At 48.7% G+C, this 24,723-nt stretch overlaps 2 protein-coding genes across 3 annotated transcripts in view; both read left to right on the top strand.

The window, feature by feature from the left end:
- Positions 1–1,033, top strand: part of LOC308196092 (uncharacterized protein) — a 98,314-nt gene extending 97,281 nt beyond the window's left edge. For both annotated transcript variants that reach the window (XR_013952063.1, XM_080594617.1), the window contains one exon: positions 103–1,033. Coding sequence is in view for 1 of the 2 variants with exons in the window: in XM_080594617.1 (XP_080450743.1) it covers positions 103–234 (132 nt within the window). In the remaining variant the exon portion in view is untranslated. The remainder of the gene's footprint in view (positions 1–102) is intronic.
- A 127-nt stretch (positions 1,034–1,160) lies between these two features.
- The window catches only part of HSD17B12 (hydroxysteroid 17-beta dehydrogenase 12), a 76,185-nt gene continuing 52,622 nt past the window's right edge, over positions 1,161–24,723 (top strand). The window contains 3 exon segments of the mRNA XM_080594608.1: positions 1,161–1,205; positions 1,207–1,281; positions 1,284–1,572. Of these exon segments, the coding sequence (XP_080450734.1) occupies positions 1,176–1,205; positions 1,207–1,281; positions 1,284–1,572 (394 nt within the window). The 5' untranslated portion in view covers positions 1,161–1,175.

Here is a 24,723-nt window from a genome sequence, read left to right as displayed (position 1 = left end):
TGGTACCGTTCCCTTCCATCCCTCACCCGAGCTGGTGTTTGTCTTGACTTGGAGCAGGTCTCTTCCTGAACCTTTCTGAACCGCTTCCTTTTCTCTTTGCAGATGCTTTTGCAGTATCCTGTCCCCTCGTTGTGTTGTCCTCTGGAAGGCAGAAGAATGAGAACCAGCGGTGTGCCAGTATCCTGCAAGCAGTTTGAGAACTCCTGTGTGAAGAAAAGCAACCGTGCAGTGTGAGCGCAGCAAACTCGTGCTTCCCGACAACCTGCAGTTGCACTGTGTTCCCCATGGGAACTGAAGCTAGGTTCTCCCTCTGGTTTTCTGTGTTCTTCTCTGTTACCGTAACAAAGTTGTTGCTCTCCAGCTCCCACATGTCCATGCAAAAATGCAGATATTCTCCACGCGGATTAAACAAGGTCTACACATTCAGGAAGGGCTTGTATGGAATGGAAGGAAAACGAAAAATTTCCAGCAGTTCTGCACCCGTAATCGAGTCCTGCCTGTGGCCGTTGTCACATGAGGCAAACACTTGGTGAGGGCTCTGGGAATTTTCCTCGTGTAGAGTGCAGGATTTAGGCCTAGCAAAGGGCACTGGTCGAAAAGGGGTAGCAAGAGGTGAGCTTTCTGGGGGAAAATAGTGTATTTTTTGTACATGTATTTTTTGAGTGAAAAACCACCGTGTACCTATGTTTATGTAACAGATGTAAAAAGCATTTATTTTCATTAAACTAACAAAACGGGTGAACCTCCCAAAGCCTGTTTTAATCTCTTTTTTTTTTGCGGTTCCGTTCCCCTGGCGCTTGGTGACCACCCCACACGCCCCAGGGGTGTCCCCCCCGCTGCAGCAGCCCAAGGGCACCCCGGAAAGGACCCGGGGGCGGCTCGGCAGCGCGGTGCCACGGCCGGGGGGGCCTCGGGGTGCCGGGGGGGGGACACCCGGCCGAGGCAGGGCCTTGCCGAGCCCCCCCGCACCCCGCGCTAAGGGGCAGGGGGCGGCGGGGGGGGGCCCTGGGCCCGCGTCCGGGGGCGAGGCGGAGCCTGAGCATTTTATGAATGGGCTCATATGACGTCAAGGGGGGCGGGAGGAGAGGCTCCCCTACCCGCCAATCCCGCGAGGCCCCCGTGCCGGAGGGCCAACCGCAGCGCGGCCTCCGCCTGACGGCCACCTCCGCCGGCCAATGGCGGCGCGGGAGCCGTGCCGACCACGCGGGTACTCGGGCCGCAAGTAGTACGGGGGCGCGCGGCCGCTCTCTGCCTCCCCCCTCCCTCCCGGCGCGGCGGGCGGGGCCGGCGGCGTTGCCCGGCGACGGCGGGGGCCGAGCGGCGGCTCAGCCAATGGCGGCCGCGCGGGGGCGGGCCCGGCGGCGGCTGCGGGGCGGCGGTGGCCGGCAGGGCCCATTGGGCTGGCGGCGCCCGGCGGCATGGGGCCGGCCGCGGGGCTGCTCTGGTGGGTGGGCGCGCTGGGCGCGCTCTACGCGGCGCTGCGGGGCGCGCTCGGCCTGCTGGGCGCCCTGCGCGTCTGGGGGGTCGGCGCCGGCCGCGCCGCGCTGGGGCCGGCCCTGGGCGCGTGGGCAGGTGAGTGCGGGCGGGGGGGGCGGGTAACGGTCGGCGGGGGGGGGGCTGGGGAAGGGTTTTGGGGACCCCCCTCGTGCCCCCAAGGCGCTGCCCCTGCTGGAGGGCGCCTGTAGGGAGCCCAGAGCCCCCTCTGGAGAAGCGCCCCTTCCCCTGCTGCCCCCCGGCCCTCCCCTTCCGGGGCCGGTGTGCACGCTCCCGGCGCCCCCGCCGTGCCCGGCTCGGGAGAGCCCCACAAAAGCTCCCCCCAACCCGTAGGAAGCTCTTCTCTTTTTTTCCCCCCCCCCTCTCCGTGCGTTCGCCCTTGGCTGGGCTCGGGGCTCCCCGCGTTCCCCCGTGCCGGGGGCGCCGTGTGCGCGTGGGGTCTGCGGGCGCGGTGTGAGGAGTGCGGGGAAAGTTCCTGGCCGGCCGCTCCGTGCCCTGCTTCCCCCCGTGAATCGCTCCCGGCGGCCGGGAGCAGCGCTCCCCTCGCCTGGGAAGCGCTCCGGCGAAGCAGCCCCCGGGCCTGGTGCCGGCGCCGTGCCGAGGAGCCGCCGCGGTGGCCCGGCAGGGACGGGGCCGTGCCTCGCCTTCCCCTCCCGGGCAGCCCCGTGGGGTTGGACCCCAGCCCCGGGGTCCCCTCCTGGCCCCCTCTGGGGCCACGGGGACTTGCTGTTGTTTTAGGAAGCCGCCTCTTCTTCCTGGGTAAGATGGGGGGGACAAAGAACAAACAAAAAGCTTTCTCTCGTCGGTAAATGGTGAAATGAAGTCGAGGTCCCGTGGTGCTTCCGTCTAGAGGGAGCTCGGGAGGCCTCCCCTCCAACCTCCCGCTCGGAACCAGGGGTCCCGGGACAAACTTTATCTTTTCTTTTCCCGGCTCAAAATTGCGAAGCTTGTAACGAGAAGTGACTTCTGCTTTCACTTTCTTGCACCAGAAGTGGCGTGTGAACTGGAGGCGAAGTTTATTCTGGCCGTTTACTTGGCCACGCAAGGAAAAGTCTGGTTGTCTTCCAGGCCTCACAGCGGCTTAGCAAAGCGTGCTGCTCTTCCCCGGCGCCTTCCATGCAAACCACGCTGAGCGGTGCTCAGGCGCTGGGTGATTGCAGCGTCCTGTTCGTGGTGATGCCTTCTCATGTGGCGAATACAGCTGTGCAGTTGTATTGGGGCCAACAAACGCTCGCAAAGATGAGCCTGCCTTAATTAGCTTCTTGGAGGTTATTCATTAATGTGCAAAAATAACCAAATGTGGGCAACTCGCTCTAGATTTCTTAAAAAAGAACTTGGAAGAGACCATTCACCAGGACGGTGCTCGCAACTGCCTCTGTCTTTCTGTAACTTATTTTTAGACAAAAACCCCACCTTCAGTCTTAAGCTGTTCTTTTCCTGTGCGAGTGCTGAGCAAGCCCGTCCTTCAGCAGCAGCGGGGGTGGGTGACCGCTCCCTACCTGTCCTTGCTGGCTTCTGCTTACCAGGGCTGGGCTTTGCTATGCGTGGTCCAGCATCTAAAAGCAGTGATTTCTGGGGGGCTGCTAAAGAAGATGTGAAAAACAGATGTAACTGGGTATACGAGCAGTGGGGTAGACAGCAATGTCTTAACAGCTAGGTCCTTTAAAAACCAAGAAAGTGCTGGGTGATTCCCAAGCTCTGAGTGACTAGGAAGCTGGGGTAGGAGCAAGCTCTAAAAAGACCTTAACAATGATCTTATTATCGTACGTAATATGATGTGATGCTTACATGAAGGCGAAGAAGTGACAAGCTGGATTTTGTGCTTGTAAAGAGTTTGAATTAGATTTCATCTGTACGAATATGCTTCCTGTAGGCCCCGGAAACAGTGGCTTATAGAGCAGACCCCGATCATTAAGTTCTTGGGATAACCATAGTAAAATAACTCTGGGGATAAGTCATTTTAGTGACGATTTAGGAAGTCCTTACAAAGCACATTCACTTAAGCCCTGACTAGAGCGCTAGCCAGGTAGTAACTTGTTGATAACTCGGAGAACAGCTTTTGCAAGCAATATCAGTTTCAAGCTCCTTAGCATTATGTGAAACGAAGCTCTGTTACCGGAATGGTTTGTTCGTGTTTACTTTTTTCGTTTTCTGAAAATAAATTTCAACCGCTTGCACAAACGAGTGCAGTCATGCTTTGCAGGGCCTTGGCGCTGTGCAACGGCAGTTGGCAGACCCCCTCGTAAGTCGCTGCTGCAGACGAAAGCGGCCAGCCCGGCGCAGTGTGTGATGAGGCCGGGGAAACGAAGCGGGTGTCAGCACTGCTAGCACTGCTCTCTGCAGGCTGTGAGAGGAGAGGCTCGCTGACACTCCCCCTTTTCCCTGCACCTGGAAGCTTGGCTGGTGTGCGGGGAGCTTTGCTCTCTCTCGTGCTTCAGCAGAATCACTTGCTCAGGGGTTTATCGTCTCCAGCGCTTCGGATCTGTGGCGAGAGATGTTTCTGTAATGCTCACAGTAATAGGTGCTCTGCAAACACTTGTGTGCTAGTCTGAAATAAAGCGTGGCACTTGTCAGCCCCAAAAGTAATGCTACAAACACGTGAAAACACAGCAGCTTGCTTGTAACTCCTGGTCGTGACAGCACAAGTCAAACACGCAGACGGGAGCACGTTACTGTGTTCTTGTAGGGTTGTTTGCAAGGCGCTTACGAAGGGTTACTGCACTAAAACGTGCCTCTAGAAACAATCTGCTGCAAGCCTCCTAATCCTGTCTGAGCTTCCCACAAGGGCTGTGCTCTAGCACATATGGCTTTTTCTTCTTTTCCCATTTGCCATGCGTTCTCCTGTGTTGCCGATCATCCAGCTCTCTCCCAGCGATCAGACCGGCCCTCAGCCTCTAATTTAGGCGATTTCTGCCAGTGTCTCCCCGGCCTTCCCTGCGTGCGGCCAAGCAGGCGCGGTGGAGCTGGGCTCTCTGACCCTCGAGCTCTGTCCGGGCCCAGCAGCTGGTGCCGTGCACTGATCCTGCTGAGACCCGGCCGGCTCTCGGAGGGGCTCCCTGCTGCTTTACGGGGGCTGGCTCGCTTGCTGGACAGTAGACAGGAGCGAGGCGTACCGGAGCCTGTTTTCTGAGATTTTGCTGCCTGTTTTTTTTTTTTTATTGCTCCATTTAGGTGCACTTTGCGCTTGCCGTTTCTGCCTGCTTAAAATGTCTGCTCGGTGGGATTGCTCAACACTCGCCAAGCGCTCCTTTTTGCGCGCGGATACGGGGCAGAGCCAGCGCTCAGCACCCAGACGGCCGCGTCCCGTCTCCAGTTCTGCTGCCTCCCTGCGGACAGGCTTCGGCAAGTCACTGCTGGGCCTGCGCCAGCTCCTGTTCGGGCCACATGCTTACGTGCAGTCACTGCCACCCACGGCGCCAGCCCCGCTCGTCTGCATCGCCGGAGCTGAGCTCGGTGCATTTCCGTCCTGCTGCTGCTTTGAGATACGCTTTTCGTTTTTCAAGTGAGGCCTGGACGGGATGCTTCAGCAAGGCAGAAGTAATGCCACTGGGGAGCTTACCTCAGAGTACGGGCGGGCTTTGCCGTAGTTAGCTGCAGGAACAGGTGCATGTGAGGGGGAGTTCAATGCTGTAGCATGGTCTCTCCACCCCAAAAAGGGGTTGTGGTGAGTAGAGGGCGGATGCTGTTTGCATTAAGGGGGAAGGACCACCCATCTCTGATAGCCTGGGAGAAGTGCTTGTGGGGTTGGTTATTAGCCCAGGGGATGAATAGCTGTGTTAGTTGAAGCTGGCTTATTCCCTTCAACCTTCTGTATGTTATAAAGTATGAATGCTTCTAATGGAAACCCGTTCCTTGAAACTAGAGAACTTAGGCAAGGAAGTGGGCTAGGGTAGTAACTTGCTTCGCTTTCTTTATGACACTTTGTTGGCCAGCGTGCTTCCCTCCCCTTGGGACGGATGACACGTGAAGCACCCGCCTGAACAGGTGGAAGAGAAGAAATTGCTTTGTGCAGAGTAGCATGGAGGTGACTCTCAGGTAGCTCCAGCAGTCAGTCACACTGAGCTGTGCTGGGCGTTGGAGGCAATTGGTGAACGCGTGCCTGTGTGGGGAGTCCCGAGGGTCACTCCCAATCCGTGGGGCTGGGGACACCCTGCTGCGGAAGGGGTGGCAGTGAGAAAATCTTTCCTAATGCTTCTAACAGAAAGGCCAAATGTCATTCTTCAGGACTAGGTATGAACATAAGCAGAGAAGCTCGTGGGCAGAGCATCTCATGTTGCGTGTATTAAACGCTCGCCTGAATAGACTTAGGGTTGCTGCTCATAACTTCAGATGACTTCTGTTGATCATTTATTGATAGGCTTTAGGAAACCTGGGTTCCTAGAGTAAAGGAGAACACTTTAAGTACATTAATACGTGAAAATGCTAGAAATAGGGTTTCTTGGCTTCTTTAGTTTGGCCGTGTAGTATGTATAATTGTGCAAAAGGGTTCTTCTACCTTGAATCTGTTGGGGTTTTGTCTCCTGATTACTTAACGTTAATGTAATATTTTATGAAATCTGTGCAACTTCCCAGATTCCTAGAGGAGTAGAGCAGTACAGTCACCCACAGGATGAATCACTGGCAGAGCTGAAAATCTGATCCACGACAGAAGCCCCTCTCCAGCTAACACTGGATACAGGCCGTATGCAGACTTTTCTGCTGAGCTTCCGACTTACTCCTGTGCCCTCAGCAGGAGGTGTTGACACCTGAAATCCTGGAGCTTGGCTGCAGGTTTTGAAACAGACCTCTTGTGCAGCAGCTCTTAAAGCTGGAGATGGGATGTCCTGGAAAGCAGAGCCTCAGGAAAACGGTGCCTGTCCCATTGCTTCCTGTCCTTGTTTTTTTATTTTTATGGTGCCCTCCCTGCATCTGTCTCTCCCCCAGTTCTCTCACACTTCTCTCATGACTCAGTGGTCTGTCCCAAAGAGGGTGGGAGACCGCTGTGCGGCCCAGGCTGAGGCAGCTCTTCCTGCGCAGTGGTGGCTGTCTCGCTGGGGTGGCAGGAAGCAGCGTGTGTTCTGCACACACTCCGCACCTCTGTCGGTTCCTAAATTCTGACCCCAGATCCTCCATTTGCTGGATTGTTTCTTCACCTTTCCCGATTTTTGCCAATTCTAGCCTGCTTTGCCTGCTCGCTCCGACCTTTGGGGCCTCCGTGTTCGCGCTGCTGCTCGGCCCTGCCCTGAGCCGTCTCAATTTGCCCGCAGCGGGGCGGGCGACATCCAGGCTGTCCTCTGGGGTGCAGCGAGTGGCTGTGGAGGCCTTGCTGGTGGGCTCCCACAAGCTCTTTTCAACATCTGGGATGGTGCTACGTCTCGTATTGATCTGCTAGGTACGGAGTGCCTTGCAGGAAGCAAAACTTTCAGCCAGTCCATACACCGTAGTTTCAGTGCTCTTCTTCCCTGGCCTCATCCTTGGGGACGGGCCAGTTGTGCTGGACTATATCTAAACCTTCGTTTTGTTAACTGAAATCCTGATGTTCTCTGGTGTCGAAAATGGGGGTGGGGGAATCTGTTCATCCAGAAGTCATCTCAGCAAAACTCTCGTGGTTTACAGAGAAAGAGGTGGATTTTCTAGCTGCCAGCTCTGCGGAGTTACGGAGGGATCTCACCCCAGCTGGATCCGTCGCTTCCACGCTGTCGCTGGTGGTGGTTAAAAGCAAAATGTGGAGGTTCTCATAGCAAGCATTGCCTTGCCAACATGTGAAAATAATGTATTTGTTCAGGGAAATGTTAGTGTGACATACCAGTATAGACTAACTTGTTTCCATTTGGATCGAAACCATGTCTCTCATAAACTAACACAGAATTCATCTCCTTGCAGTTTTTTTGGTTCTAAAACTTACTGAACTTGCTTGCTTTCAGCACAAATTCTGTACAAATAGGGAAAGTAGGTTTGAGTAAAAAATGTATTGCGTTTTATAAATACATATTGTTTTAAGATAGTCTGAGGAAATTGGTATATATTTTAGCACTATGACTTGTATCTAAGCAAGGGATGTTGATCATAACTAAGTGTTCAGTCTGTCCCGTGTGTCGTCTTGCTAGCTGTGGGTTTTCTGCAGTCTGAAGCCTTGCGTTCATTCTTGAAATATCTTTATTTTTTTAATAAAAGAAAGGACAGTGATTATGATATGTAATTAACACAATTTGATGTATTTCTTCCCTTTATGGTGTGCCTTGATAACTTTGATGCAAGCTACTTCCTCTAGCCGTGGTGGTCATTTTTGGGGTGAAGGTGTTCCCTAATTCAGCAGCGCGTTAGTTTTTGGGGGGTGGTCTTTCCTGGAGGGACTGGTTAGTTTCCCCAGTGGTGGCAGCACGGGGCTGTGCCGTGCCCCAGCTGGCCCCATTCGTGTGGTGAGGCCTGCATAAATGCCCTGTCTCTTGTGGGGCAGCACTGCCTGCCTGGCCTCGTCCTAGGGGAGGCACACGGGTTCTGGTCAGCCGGGTCAAGATACCCTGGTCAGCCTGTGCAGAGGTGGTGGTAAGAACAACCTCCTGTGCTCTTCCTCATGCCTGGCTTCTAAAAGGTGCCAGGGGTTCTCTTGGGCCAGAAAAGAGAAGAGCAACGGCAGGCCCCCCGTCCACGCTCAGAGGAGTGGGGGGCGCTGCTGGAGGCCATGTCCAGTGTCCGTTCCCCTGGGGGAAGCTGTAAGGCGTTCTAATCAGGAAGCTGCCGTGAGTCGAGACAGGAGAGCTGCAAGGGTAGGGCGTCCAGAGGCGTGCGTGTGGGAGAGCGGCGAACAGAAAAGGAGGGATGGGGCAGGAGGCTCATAGGGTCAACGAGGGGTCCGGAGGGGTCCGACCTGTTGCGGCTGCTGCTTTCCAGAGTCGGTGGATGCTTTTGTAGTGTTGCATCTATGGACGAGGGATGGAAACTCCTCCGAGCTTCCTTTTCTCCATGCTGGGGCTGGGAAGAGCTGAAGAGCCCCGTGGCCCCGTTGTTTGGCAGGGGGCTGTGGGCAAGAGGTGGGCGGATTGTGGCGAGGACCTTGGGAGCACCCAAACCTCGGCCGCTCAGCAGGAGCCGTGCCAGCTGTGGCCCAGGCGTGCGACAAGGACAGCGGCCGGCCCCCGTGCGCCATGCCGCGTCCAGCCCACGCTGCACCCACCGGTGCTTCCTCTGCCTCCCCGACCCCGTCCTCCAGCGGGAGGACTCCGAGCCTCCCGTGGGGAGGCGGCGCGGCACCTCGGCTGGGGCTGGGACATTTAAGGAGGCTTCCTGGCGGCCTCGTTTATATAGGAAGATCTGGGAGTTTTCCACTAGGGAAAACACTGCAAGTTTTCAAGGGCTCAGAGTGAAATATAGAAGGCGTCAGTGGCTGTTGCTTTATTTAGAAGCAGGAGGGGAAAGGGAGTGCCTTCCGAGCTTTTCCTTGAGTCTTTAACGCGAGCACCTATTGCGAGACAGCCGATGCAAATAAAGCACTCAACGATTTCTAAATCGCTTTAACATACGTCTCCCCCTAATGCTTGATGGTAAGATACCGTGTGCATTTCTTGTGAGACAGCTGTTACCTTCCAAATTGATTCATCTAGGTGTGTTATCGCCCCCCTCCCCGAATGGTGGACAGAAATAAAGCAAATGTAATCAAGAGTGTGGGGTGAAAGGGACGTCTGTGGAACGTAATTCCCAAATAATCACATTTTAGATAGAACAATATAAATATTCCCAGGCCAAAAAATAGAGGCTAGCCTTCACATTTGATCGGTCTCTAGCGCTGTGTCTTCGTCTTTCAGCTCTACACGACCCCCTTTTTATGAATGGTAGCTTTTGCTCGATTGAGGAGACATCGGTTCTGTGTTCCTGCTTAAAAATCTGCGGGCTAGAGGGTGCTGGCGAGCACTTGAGTAATCTTTCTGACAATGCGGAGAAGAAAGACTTTTCCGAAAGGTGTGGTTTGAGCTTGTTTAAGCCTCCGTTCGAGAACTGCAGTGCACAAAAGCAAGATAATCAGATGACTTCTAATTTGAGCAAAACTGCAGTTGTGTATCAGATCCTAGTGCATGAGCTAGGATGTAAAATGCAGGCTTTAAACAAGATATTGCAGGGTACCTCTTGCTTTTTGTCAAAGGCAGGGTATCTTTTGAAGATAAGTTTAATGGCTTTTCAACAACTTCAGACTTTGTCTTTTTTTTTGTATGAACAGTCTATTTGAATAGATTGCTCCTCATCATAATTAGGTAACTTCTGTTCCAAAGACTCTAGAAATTGAAATTATACTTGTGTTACTTCTCTTCATTTTTAGGAGTTGTCTTTGTAACGTCTTGGCAGCTGAATAAAGGCTTGCCAGCTACATCAGCTCTTATCTGTGGTTGCCATTGCATCTTTTTAACAGCACATTATCTACTAAATATGCTCTTAAGCCATCTTTGCCAATGACAACAGGAGAAGCTATTTCCAGTGTGACCGTGAGGGCTCTGCTTCTAACGGGAATAGGTCCTGTTTAGGGTGGGGGGTGCCCTGTAAGGGAACTAGTCTGCCCTGTTCTGTGCTTGGGAACTGGAGATCGGTGTGACCTGAAACTTTGGGTCGTCCCGTTCGGTGGGAAGAGAAGCACTGCCTTTTACCAGAAGATACACTAAGATCTCAGAAGAAGAAGATATAACTTCTCACGTAACGTGTGTGCTACTCGCAGGAGCTGTCTAGGCTAATTAGTGTTCTAAACCCTGCAGTTCAGTTCCCTAATTGAAGTGCTGGAGGCTCTCACCTGTAGTTGTCGGATCAGCTTCAGCCCACGCTTAAGCACGTGGATTTAGCAGGGATGCAGGAGGTCGACCACCTCACCTCGAAGCTGCAGGCGAAGCACAGTCCCGCGGGCCTTGCGTGGGGAGCTGGGGGCTGGGGGAAAGGGGAGCAGCCCCGCAGGCTTTCACGGCAACGCGGTAAACGTTTCTTGTCCCTGTGTGCAGGGCTGTGTAAAATTCCCTGGGTGATGCTCCCCGTGCAGCCGCGTTGGGGTTTCACATGCCGAAGCTTCGGTGCTGCAGGTTTCGTGGTTCAGGCGTGCTCTTGTCGCCACTTGAGCTGTTCTGCAGAACCCGTATTTTCATACCTCCGTGTCCCTAGAGCTAGTGCAAACTTCTCGGCGTACAGCTTGTTTTAATGGTGCTTCTAGCCAAAGTGAATAAAATATCACTAGGTGTCTTCCTGCCTCAATTTCTGTTCTACTTCAGAGCAGTTAGGATCTCTAAGAGGTTAACTCCCTGTTCCGTACATGGCTTCTGAGTGAAATCTCTCCAAGTCTCACTGTGTGGTCATGCTCCTTTTTCCACAGACAGGTAGAATCCATAAAGTCTGCAGTCTGAATCTGTTTCTTGATGCATGTGTAGAAGGGGGAGAAGTAACCATACTGTGTGTAGTGGGGAGGCAGAACTGGACTGCTCCCAACAGCGAGCAGTTGTCAGCTCCTCCACTTCTGTCTGCCTCGTGTGGTCCGTGGTGTGATGAGAACACACCAAGAGGGGAAGACCTTGGAAACATCGCGGAATAAAACAAATGCACTTGGTGCACTCAGATCCTGCCCTCTCCCTAGCTGTCAGGAGCCAAAGTGTCAAACTGGAAGCAAATGTTAATGCTGCCAGTGCTGACTGCAGGCTGTGCAGACTGGCCTGGGGAGTGAGGAGCAGACTGACCCGGGCTCGAGTTGTTTTTTGTTGTGTGGCTGCCTAGAGAATCGTCTGGCCCTGGAACATCAGCAGGCCAGTAATGCAGAGTTTACGTAGATCACGAGCAAAGGTTTGGCTCTACAAAAGCAGCAAAACCCAGGCTAGACGTGAGTTGTTATCCACATGTGGTGCATGTAGGGGAATTCCTCGTGAGCACTGAGTGCTGGCCATGACTACTTCAGACCGTGATAAATGGGTGGTCTGAAATAGCAGGTAGGAGCTGCTATATATACCCTGCGTGTGTTAAGCCGAGGAGTTGAACTCTGCATGGCAGCAGGTTTGGGCTTGTGGATTTATTAATATATTGAGTATGTGACCACGCACTCAAAATAGTAAGTGCTTTTTTTATGTCCCCTTTATGTCTTCCTCTCTCATAGCCCCCTGGGGATCAGAAGTCAAACAAAAGTAGCTGCTTGTGTGGTTTTGACTTCAGGAGTACCTCTGTTTTTGGGGAGGGGGCAGCTGGAATTTGAATTTATAAGGGATTGGTGCAAAACTTAGTAGTATGTGTGAATCTGTTGTACAGAGGTCCCCCATGGCTGCTGGAAAACCTAAAGGGTCCACAGATCCAAAGGGCTGAAAAATCCCTATTCTACTTTAAAAATAAAAATAAGATTAAAAAAAAAAAAGGGCCATGGTATTTCTGGAACATTTCTTGTTTAGAGGATTTTTAGACGTTAAAACAGTCACATAGCAGAAATGTGTCTTAGCAGTTGTCAATTATACACTTTTTAAAAGGTCTCTAAGAATGGAAATAGCTTTCAGAAGGATTAGTCTTCGTGGGCTTTTCAAAGTCTTCACTGAAATTCAGCAAAAAAACCCACAATCTGTTTCATATTCTGTTGGAAAATCAAGAGGTCAGAAAATCCCTGTACAGTGTTGTGTAACTTTTTGTCGTACACAGTGCAGGGCAGGTGTATTTGCTGATAGATGTGTGTATACTTATATTTTTTTCACTGGGTGTGTGAAATCTGAGTCTTTCCTAGAATATATAACTTTAGAAAGGGTTATTTCTGTGTGTAATACGCTGGTGCAGAGAATGGGAAGGTTACAGCACAGGGTTATTATGTTTCTTGTAACGTGTTTTAATATGGCTTGGGCTCTTAAATGAAAGGCTCTGGGAGAGCCCTTGCAGCTATTGCATCACTTGCTAAAAATAGAAGCTGTACTGCATAAGGCAGCTTGTCTGCAGTGTGGATAGACTCGAGAAATTAGGGTTTCTTGTGAATGATGTTCAGTCATTTTTGCTTCTCGGCTAAGCAGGTTTTTAGTCTTAATTTTGAGGCAAAATGAAGGAAAAGGTTTTCTTATTTTTTGTCCCTGGGGGTGGGCTGGGTTTGGGAGTAGCAGCGTCCACAGTTCTGTCTGCAGCATGAGTCTAAAAATACATTTTTAATCTTACTAAAACTGCAACTTAAAGACACTGATAAATATGTTGTTATATTGTAATTTTCTAGGGAAGGAGAGAAAAGAATTGCTTTGTGCAGCACAAGGTAGTCGTCTGCCACTCTCATCAATCACTTAAAATTTAGGAGTATTTTTTAAATTGCAATTATACAATGCAAACAAAGTATAAAGCTAATCTGAATTCTTATTAAAAAAAATCTAAATCCTTTCTCTTGAAAATAAAAGGTATGTTCTACAGTGATTTTTTTCCTCTCTTATTCTGAAATCTTAGTCAAGCTGTACCAGCAAGGGAGTGTGTTTGTATTCCAGTGGTGTTGCTGAACCAGACAGGTCTGCAGCACAGCATTTTATTTTTAGACTCTAGGTTGCCATTTTTATCCTGTAAAAAATATTCATCAGCGTCTGGGTGACAGGCCATCAGTTTTTATAAATGTGTCAGACCACGTTTTTTCCACCTCTCTCTCCCTCCTTCTCCTTTTATGCCCTGCTGTATACAATCCCTTTTGGGGGGAAAGGGAGAGGGGTGCGGGTTTTAATTCATGCATTGGATTTTTCAATTCACAGATCTTTAGCGTCACCCGATTCATTCATCTTCTGTGCTCGGCTGCTTACGCAGCTTCGCTTATTGTCTGTAATGGGTGAACTGCTGTGGTGTATAGAGCTGGAGGGATGGGAGGGGGAAATGGCTCTGGTGCCCCACTGATTGCATCGCCACGCACCCCCAAAACGCACGGATGTGGCCGTGGCAGCGCTGCCGAGAAATACCCTGAACCTTTATGTGAAGCTATCTATCGGGTATAAAATTACTTCCTGGAGAAGCTATTCAAGATCTCCTTGCCGTAAATTTGTATAGGTCAGATGGCTTCTGAAAATAGAAGCGGGGACACCTCTCGTGGCCTGGGATGAGGAGAAGGGGCTGGTGCGTGCTGGTAGGAGCTTTAAGGAATGAGCTTTTAGGATGATCAGGCAGCGACTCTCAGCAAGCACGAATCTGTAGCACAAATTTCCTCTCGTGGCAGGAGTGCCACGTGCTACAGGTGCTTGCTTGCATTGAAGAACCTCCGCATTGTGGCTGCCCTGTCTGTCCACGGGTGGACTTTCCTATTCCCTGGTCCCCAGCACTGTCACAGCTTGTTAGCGAGTGACTTTTGGCTTCCTTGTGCTGAGGAGGAGCTGTTGCTTGGGGCAGCGGCGTGCAGGACCCAGGTGCTACTGGAGCTGAGGTAGCTCGCGGCCTAGCAGGGCCCTGGGCCGCGCGGTGCGCTAGCTGGGCACGAAGGCCTGGAGCAAATGGCGGGGGCCTCGCGCTTCAAACACTGGAAGAGAGTCTCGCTGGGTGAGACAAGGCAAAATGGTGCAAGTATTCCACCTGTAGCTGAAGGTCTGGCCAGCTCTGGCCTGAGCAGTTTTGGTTTATTGATAACTTTATAAACTTCTGAAGTCTTGGCAGCACTGGTACCCAAGGTGGTTCATTGGGGCACTTGAGTGCTATTCGGGGTAATAGTAGGAGGCACTGGAGTGCTATGCTGGGTAATGATAGGTAGTCACAAATGTAAGAGCAACAAATTGATTAGGATGGATGGTCACTTTCTTTTCACCTTAAAAATGGAGATTCCGTGTGCTTAGACTCCACGTGAGCGCGTGTTGGTTAGCTTTCTTTAGCAGGGGAGGAAGGATTGGATTTTGATCTTATTTGTAGAGGCACTGTAGACTTGAGACCTTCCTACGAAGGATTCTCAGGTCCAATCCATGCACCTTTTGTCTATGCACATATAATATATGGAGCATGTGGAGTGGTTTATGTGGTAACCTCCCTATGTGTGTGTAATTAAAAAGTAGCTTATCAGAGGTATGCTTTATCAATTATATTTCTGCTGTGCAAGATAACGATATGCATTTCTCGGGGTTAAAACTTGTCGTTGCTTCTACACAGATAAGTAGCTGTCCTGATTTGTGATGTTCTTTCCTAAAAATGGAACTTCTTCCCCCTTCTCATTTTATGTGCTAGGGTTTGTAAGCCCTAGGAAAGTGGCCCTGTGGAAAAAGAGAGAGTGGTAGGTGGTATTCCAGCATAAATGAAGTAGCCTATATATTTCAGATTTTTGATCTCCTTTGAAATCAAGTTGTAAATAAGAGGTTAAGAATTTGGGGCTGGACCTAAAATGGCTTACTGTCACGAGGGGTAATGATACCCAGGTCGGATAAATGTTATTGGAGAAAGCAGTGTAAGGAAGAAACACTTCAGTGACCGCATGAAGTGAGCACAGCCGTGGCTGGTGCAGGCTAGCTTGTCCACACGTGAGGCTGCTCCTGTGCAGGAAGGCTGATGAAGAGGATGGTGCAGCTCTGGCTGGTTCATGGTTCTTGAGCTCTCCAGGAGATTCTGTGGGAGATGACTTGGGTCTGGATGGCCTTACCAGCTCAAAGCTGGCACAGCTGTGTTATGTGATTGTTGGCCCCTGAGAGTGTCTGTAGCTCTCTTTCTTCCCAGAAAGCATCTACTCATCTTTCCCAGAGAATGTTTTGTCTTGGGCACAGTGACACACGTAGACTTATGTGCTGCAAGTGGTTCTTATCTTTGGCACAAGGCAGAGTGCAGATGAGGATGATGAAGAAGTGTCTGAGCAGTTCTGCAGCTTGGGGGTTCATTGCAGCTGGATTTTTTTTTGAGGTCTTGCCAATCACCATCTACAGTGTTGCTTTTCTAGTGTGTGCTGTGCTCCCTGGTTTTCCTATTTTTGGTACATTGTTGATGGATTGAAATTTTTTCCAGTTCGCACTTGAAGTGAAGATTTTAATCATGGAGATGGAAAAGGAGCATGATTTTTCTAGTAGATGGAATACCTTTAGATCATTTTGATATTTTAAATGTATTTAATCACTCCTTAAAATTCGTTTTCTATCTGCAAACCTCTAGTCAAAAGACATTCTTATAGACTTCTATCAAAGGGTTGCCTGAATGTCTAACCTTAAAACATTTTTATATGTTGGATTTACTAGTTTAATAAATAAAATGACTTGGAAGTCCACAATGTCAATTTAAAGGGTGGAAGGAGAGCTAAGTGATCAGTGTCACTGTGGTTAGGAGCTGGTAGAGAGAGCACCAAATCTAAAGCTCGCACTTCACTTCCAAAAGGAGAGAAGGAGGGGGGTGCTATTTTCCATGCAGGGTGTAGTTAAGCTGTGTAGCTTTCTGTTGCAGCCTGTATTAGATGCTAAAGGCTAATATTGACTTAAAGAAAAAATACTAGTGTAGTAGATCTTGATAGCTTTTTTTTCCTATGAATCTGTCCAAAGTCTCCAGCTGTAGTCCACCAAATCCTGGAGTTGCTAGCTGGAAACAGAAAGAGTATCCTGGAGAGAGGTATTGCTGTGCTTGGCCTCTTCTTAAATTCTCTCCTCAGCGCTACCAGAGACCACGTCTTGGGTGCGTTGGATCTCTCTTCTGAGGTGGAAGGTCTGTTCTTGGGATACAGCTCTTCCTCTGAGGGGCTCATCTGCTGGTTTCCCCTCACTTTCAGTGTACCCAGTTGGATATGTGCAAACGGAGGGAACAGGTGAATAATAACTGGGTGTTTTTATTAAGTTAGCTGTGTTTTTTTTCTAGTGACCTGATGCTTCATGATGTGCCGTGACTGTACTGAATGATGCATTAGGCTTGAAAATGTACTCAAACCTTCATTTAAAGGGTTCTTCGAGACCATGTTTTGTATAATTCTGAATAGTTCAGGACCTAATTATGAGGCTATGAAATGTCAACCAATGTTTTAAAGCAATAGAGAGAAGGTTTTCTTTAGCCAATGCATTATGAGATCTCTTATGAGGTACAGCAAAGAATTATGGCTTTTAACACCTCCCATGTGATCTTAAAAACCTGTTAGATGGCTTCATTGCTTCATTCATGCCCCAAATTTGTTTGGAGGCTGATGAATTCACTGCAAATATGGAGATGCTTGTGTAAGATGACTGAAGTTATTGCCAGCACAAATGATGGTCGTCTGACATTTTGGATTGCTCTGCTGCCTGCAGAACACCTCGGAAAACGTAGCATCGCCCCAGCCCCGAGCAGCGTGCTTTCACCACTTAGTGGGGGGGGGCTCTTATGTCTAGCTGCGATTTGTAGACCAGCTCTAATTCACTGAAACCTTTTAGTTGCACACTTATCCATGAAGTGACACCTCTGTCAGTGGCTACCCAAGTAGCTTTACATTGTCTACTGCAGACCGAGCTCAGCACTGAAAAGCTGTCCTCCACCTCGTGCCCTGTGTTGATGTACTCTGGTTAAATGAGGAGAGTATACTTGCTGCACCTGTAGCCTAAGAGCTACTCTCCCCTTCCTTTAGAGGCTCTTAAGGATGGACAGGTTTGGTGTTTTTTTCATGTTTTTGAGAGGGAGTCTGGGAAATACTCGTGCTATCTTGCTTTGGCTCAAATGCAGAACTGATCGCCTGTATCATGGGGTCATGGGCTATTTGATGGATGCGGAAGCCCAGGAGGATAAAGGGAACTTCTGTCTTCCTGTCTTGTGCATACAAAAGCACTCACCAGCATCCTGTTACAAATGTAAGAACTTTGCTACTTTCAAGGTTTTTATTTGGGAAAATATGCAGAAGCAAGGAAGTTCAGATTATGCTGTTTGTAAGGGGAGAAGGGAGTGTCCCTGTTGATCCAAGCCCTTCCTGATTCAAATCTTGTCCATGCAGTCAAGCTCCTGAAATCGACCTCAGTTCTGTTAGGACCACCGTGCATTCATCTCCTGTATCTAGCTGCAGCCAGCCTCTGTCATGTTAAAAGATGAACAGAGATGCTGGAAGTCAAATTGTGCATTTAGATGGGGAGGGGAAGAAAGAATTTTTCTACTACCTTCTGACAACCTGGGGGAGTCTTAGAAGCATGGGATTAATGCAGTGTTTCAAAAACAATCAAACAGCAGTCAGTTTTGTTTTGTTTTCCATTTTCCCTCCAGTCCATTGAATTGGATACTAATGAACACACCAATTCCTATTGCAAGTTTTTCTTCTGTTTGCAGAGTTACGTCTGTCTTGCTCTGCATTGCTGTCTTGTATCTCGAAGCTCCTTCAGCAGTTCAGCTTCTTTGCCTTGTGGTCTCCAAAGTCAGATAGGGAATTTTTCTCCTTTGAGACATCCTCATTTCCAGGAGTGCTTGTGACCACCTTGCATTTTCTTCCCAATGTTAATCTGAGCTTTTCCTTTTCTGGTGAGCTCATGAAGAGCAAACAAAACCCTTTTAAACTCATCTCCCAAAATAGGCAGCTCTTAATCATCTTAGCAGCCCTTTTTCGCAACTGTTCCCATTTAAATTACTTAAAATGTATTATTGCTTTCTATTACGACGGGAAACACCTCGGTGGATGCAATAAGGTTATATAAGTTGTCTTTATAGCTGCATCAGAATGGCAGTTTATAGTCCATTTTATATGCAACCACTGCACCCCAGGTACCTTTCTTCCATTGCCTCCAATTGTCACCTCAACTCCAAGCAAAGTTAGTCTCAAGAGCACGACTTGACATCTGGTGCTGCCATGTCACTGGGTAGTATCTGGTAATATTGTGTCTTTATTACCATGGTCTATAAAATCCTCTCACTCTGTGTGGTGGGATGCTGCGATCCTTCTCAGGAGTTAGGTTGTCTGGGAACTCCATAAAGCATTCCCTTCTTTGTGCAGGGGTCACCGATACCAGTACTGAACAGGGTCTGTGCTGAGATCAGTCTGTAAGGAGTGTAGCTAGTAATTTGTTCCTGTCCTGGTAAATTCCCCCCCTTTTTTTTTTTTGGGTATGAGCAGTTGTAGACTCCTCCCCAGCTAGTTCCTGACGATATTTTAAGATTCTACATTTGGTCCCAGTCACCTTCACACTAGTAGTTTCCTATGGTCATAATATAAAATGATCTTCTCTTGCCTCATGGGTCTGGAGCATTATTCTTGTCTAAGCTAATCACGCTTTAAAAAAAGAAAAAAAGTTTGGCACAGATTGCCTTTTGATTAAAAATGGATCACGTGTTGCATTTGATCCCATCTCTGCTTTTTTCTATGCTCCCGATTATTCAGAAAACTTGTGTAGCTTTGAGTTCCAACGAATACAGCCGTAGCTTGCCAACATCGTGTTATCCTAGTGTATTCTCAGGTGTTGGGTTTTGTTTGTTGCCGTGTCACCAGCTCAGACTTATTTTTCTGCCTGTTACAAATATATAGTGAAAAGAAGAAAACCAAACTTCTTCCAGTGACTTCTCGTATGGAGCCTCCTCCTAGTCTTGCAGGCTTCAAACCTGGAGGCTCTTCCACTGGCTTCTTTGCTCCTTCTCAGAAAAGCAATTTATCTATGCATATTTCCGAGCAAGCACGCTAAAAGCCTTCAGATGGTGCCAGTCCTGAGCTATCTGATCTTTAAAACTTACTGTTTGTGCTCTCCTAGAGGCAGGAAGAATCACCAAGGGTGATGAGAACGACCTCCGTGCATGTGCCTTCTCGGAGTGGCCATGCTCAGTGTGACAGTGAACGTCCGTCACGTATTTCACAACGAAAACCACATGAGAACTTGTTTTTTGCCCGATATTGGTGACCTGCAGCAACTCTTGAGGTAGTCTTACTGAGCAGAAGGCAGCTGGAGGCTTCGCATGTGCTAAACTCGACTTGAACAGACCTGGGCAGGTAACGTGGCCGGCCTCCTCGCTGCCGCAGAAGTGAAGTTTGAGGCTTTCCGGCCCGCCTGATGTTTCCTAGGTCACGAGCCTGGAGAGCAGCATAGCTCTGAGCTTTGCGCGGGGTGCTGCCAGAGCTGCTGTGCACGGGGGAGAGGAGGAGGAGGAGAAGAAAGTTCTGCCCCCCCAGACCCCGCGGCCGTCGCACAGCCCCCGGGGCCAGCCGGGAGAAGAGACCTTACGGCAAAGGTTGGAGTTTAGTGTGGGTGAAAGGAATCCCTGGGGCCCCGGGAGATGTAGCACAGAAGGAATGAGAACCGGTAGCACGTAAACGTTCCCCGCGGCTTTCGTGAACCGTTCTGCACGGCTTGCTTGCTGGGCTTTCTAGATTGCTTCTAGCTCTCAAGTCTAAAGAAATCTTAGGAGTGTGCTGCCCCAAAACCTTTCTTGCTGTAGTTCTGGATGAAATGGGAACTTGTCAGTGCTGCGATATTTGTAGAATATTTTTCTACCCACAATCCTAGCTCCTAGACACAAGCTGTTACCAAGTAAGTGTTTGGTTCTGGGAATTGAACCTCTTTCTGTAGCCTGTCTTTTCAGAGCCTGACCATTAGGCGTTAGCTCCTTTGTGCAGGAAAAAAAACCCTTTACACGAAAAAAATACACAGAAATTCTGTGATTTCAGATGAGATGCAGATGGTCTTTCTGATGAGGCTTCCTATTTCAGCAAATGAAACCAGGAGCAGAAGTGAAGTTAGTGTTATTTTTGCCCCCAGTTTTCTGTTTTTATTTCATAAAAATGCAGGGAGTTACTGCCGTCTTATTAACTTGCAGCCGGCATGCTTATCTTCTTTGTTCTTTGTTAAATATGAGCTGGCATGTGTTAGACTGCGTTAGTGTTCACTCTTTGGGACTTCAGTGGTTTCTAAATTTGGCATTGCTAAGCCGGTGCCCTGTTTGCTTGAATCAATTGGGGCTGCTATTTTTAGCAACAAAAGGGAATTGAAATAGCAATTTTCTTTCCATGTAATAGATCCCCAGGAGGAATACTGATGCAAGCTCTCTGTCATTCCATATTCTCCCCTTCCCCAAAAGCACTCAGACGAAAGGCAGCTGTCACGGTTTGCGGCTGTATTAATCTTTAATCAATCGAGTGTTTTCTGCATTCAGGTGTTCAGGGAAAAAAGGGTCACGACGAGGATCTGCCTAGAATAACTAAGCACTCGTGCATGGGCTGTGCAGTCAGGACTCGGTGGGTAACGGCAGGGAATAGACAGAGCAGCTAAAAATAGCGTTTGCTTCCAGTGTTTCTCCAGTCTATTTTTGATGCTTGATTTTGATAAGGTTGATTGGGCTCTTACTAAAAATAGCTGTTCCTAGCAAGCTGAGGACAAAAAGTAGAATATTTTTAACCAGCGCAGACTAAAGTACTTTTGTTGGCTGGAGATAATCTAGAAGCTCGGTATTGGTCAATTGCCAGTGATTTATATAAATCTGTAATAGATGAAGCGCTGCTTGATGCCAAGCAGGGATAGTCTCTTCTCCCCTTGCCAGCTTTTGTTTTCCCCAGGAGCTGTCATATTCTTAATATAGCCTCCGTGTTTCGTAGCAGAAGAATCTCGACTCTTTAGTTATTTATGCATTGTACTTTAAACCTCTGCTAAGGTTAGCTGTGCTGGGAAGTTTCTCTGAACTGTATTGCTTTAAAAAGCCACGTTAGCTTCCTAGCTTATTCCTTTTGCTGCTATCTGCTGCAGCTGGGGATTGTGCAGTGATGTGACAACCTCGCTGCTATCTCCAGCCTGTCTTGCAGGACTGGGGCTGCTCTTCTGTAGAAGATGTAGCTGGGAGAATTACTCTGCAGTGGCCATTTTGACAACAAATTTGAATACCTCTCAGTGGGTTGGAGCTGTAGCTGAGCTGCCCTCCTTGAGATTGGGTTGTTAGCTTGATTTTTTTTTTTTTAATTTTTTGGCAGGAAGAAAACAGCTGTTCCCAGATTGCAGGACCCACATCTTTCTAGGGGGAATAATGCTGTTAGTAGCTTGAGTCCTCCTTCTAGGCAATGCTGTGCATGAGTGCATCTGCAGTACTTTGAAGGATCACCTAAAAACTTACTTCTCTTAATGAGAACAGGAAAATGGCCAAACTTAAATGAATTTGTAGTTCTAGGAAGCCAGTAGAGAGCACACATAATAGCTGTTAGCTTCATTGTGCAAGGAGTATGCCTGGATACAAGTATTCCATGTTTTTTCTCCATTAGGCAACTCAAAAAGCTTATTTTGCTGTAGAAAACGTGTTTGTATCTGAAGGCAGGCTTGATCTCTTTAAGCTTTGTCTCCACTGTAGTCTAACCTTGAATTGGGGAGTCACGAATCTCTAATCTTGTTTCTGCGTGAGTGCTCTGCAGAGCTGCAGTCGGATTCTCTGCGCTTGCCGTTGCTCGCTCTCCCCGTATCAACACTGCTCCTTGCTCCTGTCGTGAGACAAGATGATTTCTGCATGCCTGCCTCATGCTTTACTGCACCGTTCTGTGCTTTTGTTTTAAGATGTCCTGGCTGGATAAGAAGCAGATAAAAACGTTCGTTCAAGGCCTCGAATATTCACTCCAATTGGTAACCAGACTGCCATGGTCTCCCAGGTGCTGCTTTTGCTCCTCTGCACGATGGAGTCACCCTTTTAAGAGCAGACAATGGCTATCCAGTAAACCTCTCACGAGGTGGTGGATGTTCTCTAGGTCACCTCTTCCTTGGGAAGGCAGCGGCTGCTGCTTGTTGCAAGCAGACAGAACGTGAGCACAGGTCATGCCCTGCGCTGCTGGTGGGGGGGGCCTCGTCCTGCGCACATTTAGCCATGGGGTTTCTGAAAGATGCGGGTGCTACTGGAAGCATTCACTTATTCACCCCTTTGTAGCCCATCTGGAAAAAAAAAATACTTTTTTATAGTCCCTGAAGCCATGTACCACTGGGCATATTGGTCTTCTGAACTGAAGTCACTGCCTGTGTATGCAGCGTGTTTTGTAGGCCTGGTCTGTGGCCCTCAACAGCAGGAGAGCTCTTCCCTTTTAGCGCAGAGCAGGCGCTAAACTGACCACTGAGCCCAGTGATCTTTGCTCCTTGTTTGTCAGGGGTTACCTTGGGTTTGCTACCAGATCGGAGGTGATGCAAGTGCTTGTGAACTGCATCATGGCTGTTGTATGTGCCAAAAGCTGTGAAACACGAGGAGGCAAAGCGGCTAGATGGCACTAAGGCTTAGAGAGTTGTGTCCATTGATAACTAGCCCAGTAGTGGAGGTTGTGATGGATTCCTGTGTATCTTTATCTTAAATTTAAGAGATCACTGGAAGAGGTCAAAGATGTTCGAGTAAACTCAAGGTGGAAGTTGTGATCTTTTTACCGTACAGGAAGCAAAATTCTGGCACAGTCTTCAGGGCAAAGATGCTATACTGTCCTAAAGTGGAGATGGATTTATACAAGCAATTTCGTGATGTGGTGGGGATCTAAATGTAACTAAAAACATAGACTGGTGATATGAGTTCTTGTGCAGTTGATTCGTTAGTATGTATTTAATGGTAATTGAAAGGTCTGGAGACTTTCTGTGCTGTATTTGCTGCAGTGTACTTAATCCTGTATTTTAGGACTTTGATTAGTTGCTTGTAAAATTCTGCAGTAAATACCCTGAGGTTTTAGAGAATAAATTCTGCCCTTTCTCCTCTGCCTTCTGATGGTGTGCTGAACATGGCAAGCAGTGCTCCAAGCCCCATCGATACCTCGTGGGGAACCCAAGTGCACATCTTGCTCACATGGCTGAAACTGATTAAATCATGGGAGTTCAAGTTAGAAAGGTTTTCTCCTCCTCCCAAGCCTGGTGGTTTGACTGGACCATTGCACTTTGTACCGTAGCATGCATTGGGAAACTTCCCGCTGTTGCACAGACCTGAGGTCTGTGATCCTGACCTTTTCTATACTCTTCCTGTGGCATTTCCTGTGGTCAGAGATCACAGGTCATAAATTTGTTGGGTGTTCTTTCTTGAGTGGTGTGGATACAGGGGAGTGAATAATTGTTCGTTCACTCTTATGTGGATAACAACTATTAAATGAATAGTTTTTGATTGCAAGGGCAAGGAGCTGGAGTCAATAACTTAAGTCATCTTTTAGTTATTAGTCCTGATGGAATAAGAGGCTTGATGTCAATACGACACAAGTGGAAATACACCTGCCATGTTCATTGTACACATTCATTTTAAGTTCACGTTCCAGCGAGACCAGCCATGTCTTTGCATGTGTTTCCTACTGATGCTCTGGCTGCCACCGAAGCTGACAGCATAAAATACAAAGCTGTTGAATACTAGACAAAATCTGTTCGTTGCTTTTCTGTGCGATGCTTGCATGTGTTGTTTTCCCTGTCCCCCAGTTTTGCAGAAGGTGACAGTAAATGCTGCTTGAATGATGGTTCTGCAGATCCACGATGCTTCGAGTGCCAGAGGCTGTGGCATCAGGAGGATGAGAGTAGGGGCTGAGGCTCAGTGAATCCTAGAGACAGGAAACATCCGGATTGTCTGGTGCCTCTGTCTTAAACGGGCCTGACTCTAGAATCTGCACTGTTATTACTTAATTGTGTGTTTAAAATTAGTTGTTGCTGGACACTGCATATTTCTTAATAATATCGAATTTCAGGGGTTGGGAGAAGATATTTTGGTATTCTAGAGAAATTTTTAGCTTGTAGTGATGATTGGTACAGGCTTTTTTAACGAAGCACAGGAAAAGTTTTCCTCAGCTAGAATCTGGCATACAAACAGATCTCTTTTTTTTTTTTTTGCCTTATTAGAAAATCCGACTTGCTACACCTTACGTATGGCATAACCTCTGGTGGGGGGAGCAGATGGCACCCCGTATGGCTTTCTCTGGGGACCTAGGTACTACGTTGTAAGTTCCTTTCTATCTGCTTACACCATAGAAAGGCTATATTCAAAGCCTTGATGGACTTAAGTGACTTATAAGTCACCACAGTGTGCGATGTACGCTAGTGGCTATCATGAATAGCGATTCCAAGTGTTTTACCAGCTTTCCCACCTCTCGCCTACCGTTCTGAACAATGTAGGGTCAGTTGGAAGGGGTGCGCAAAGTAAGACTGTTCATGCACAGCAAAAGTGAAAGCGGTGACTGGAGGATAAAACCCGGGCACACGCCTGTAACCCGTTGTAATGACTATGTCAGTCTTAATCAATTTAGAAAGTGTCATTGTATAGAAGAGCAAGAGTTTCCCCTTTCAGTGCGTTGTGCGGGGGACGGGTTGTGCAGGCTCTGACGTGGAACAGGTCTTTGTGCGAGTGTTTCAGAACTGAGAAAGATTTTGTAGTTCTGTACATGTTGACTCCATATTTACATGTGTGGTAGTCAGAAAAGTGTGTTGTGGCCTGGGAATCTGTTTGACATGCAGTCTAATTATTTTG

The sequence above is a fragment of the Anser brachyrhynchus genome (genome assembly GCF_964034855.1).
Source record: "Anser brachyrhynchus genome assembly, chromosome: 5".
NCBI lineage: Eukaryota > Metazoa > Chordata > Aves > Anseriformes > Anatidae > Anser > Anser brachyrhynchus.
Note: the sequence above shows the minus strand (reverse complement) of the source record. Positions and strands in the feature narration are given on the sequence as shown.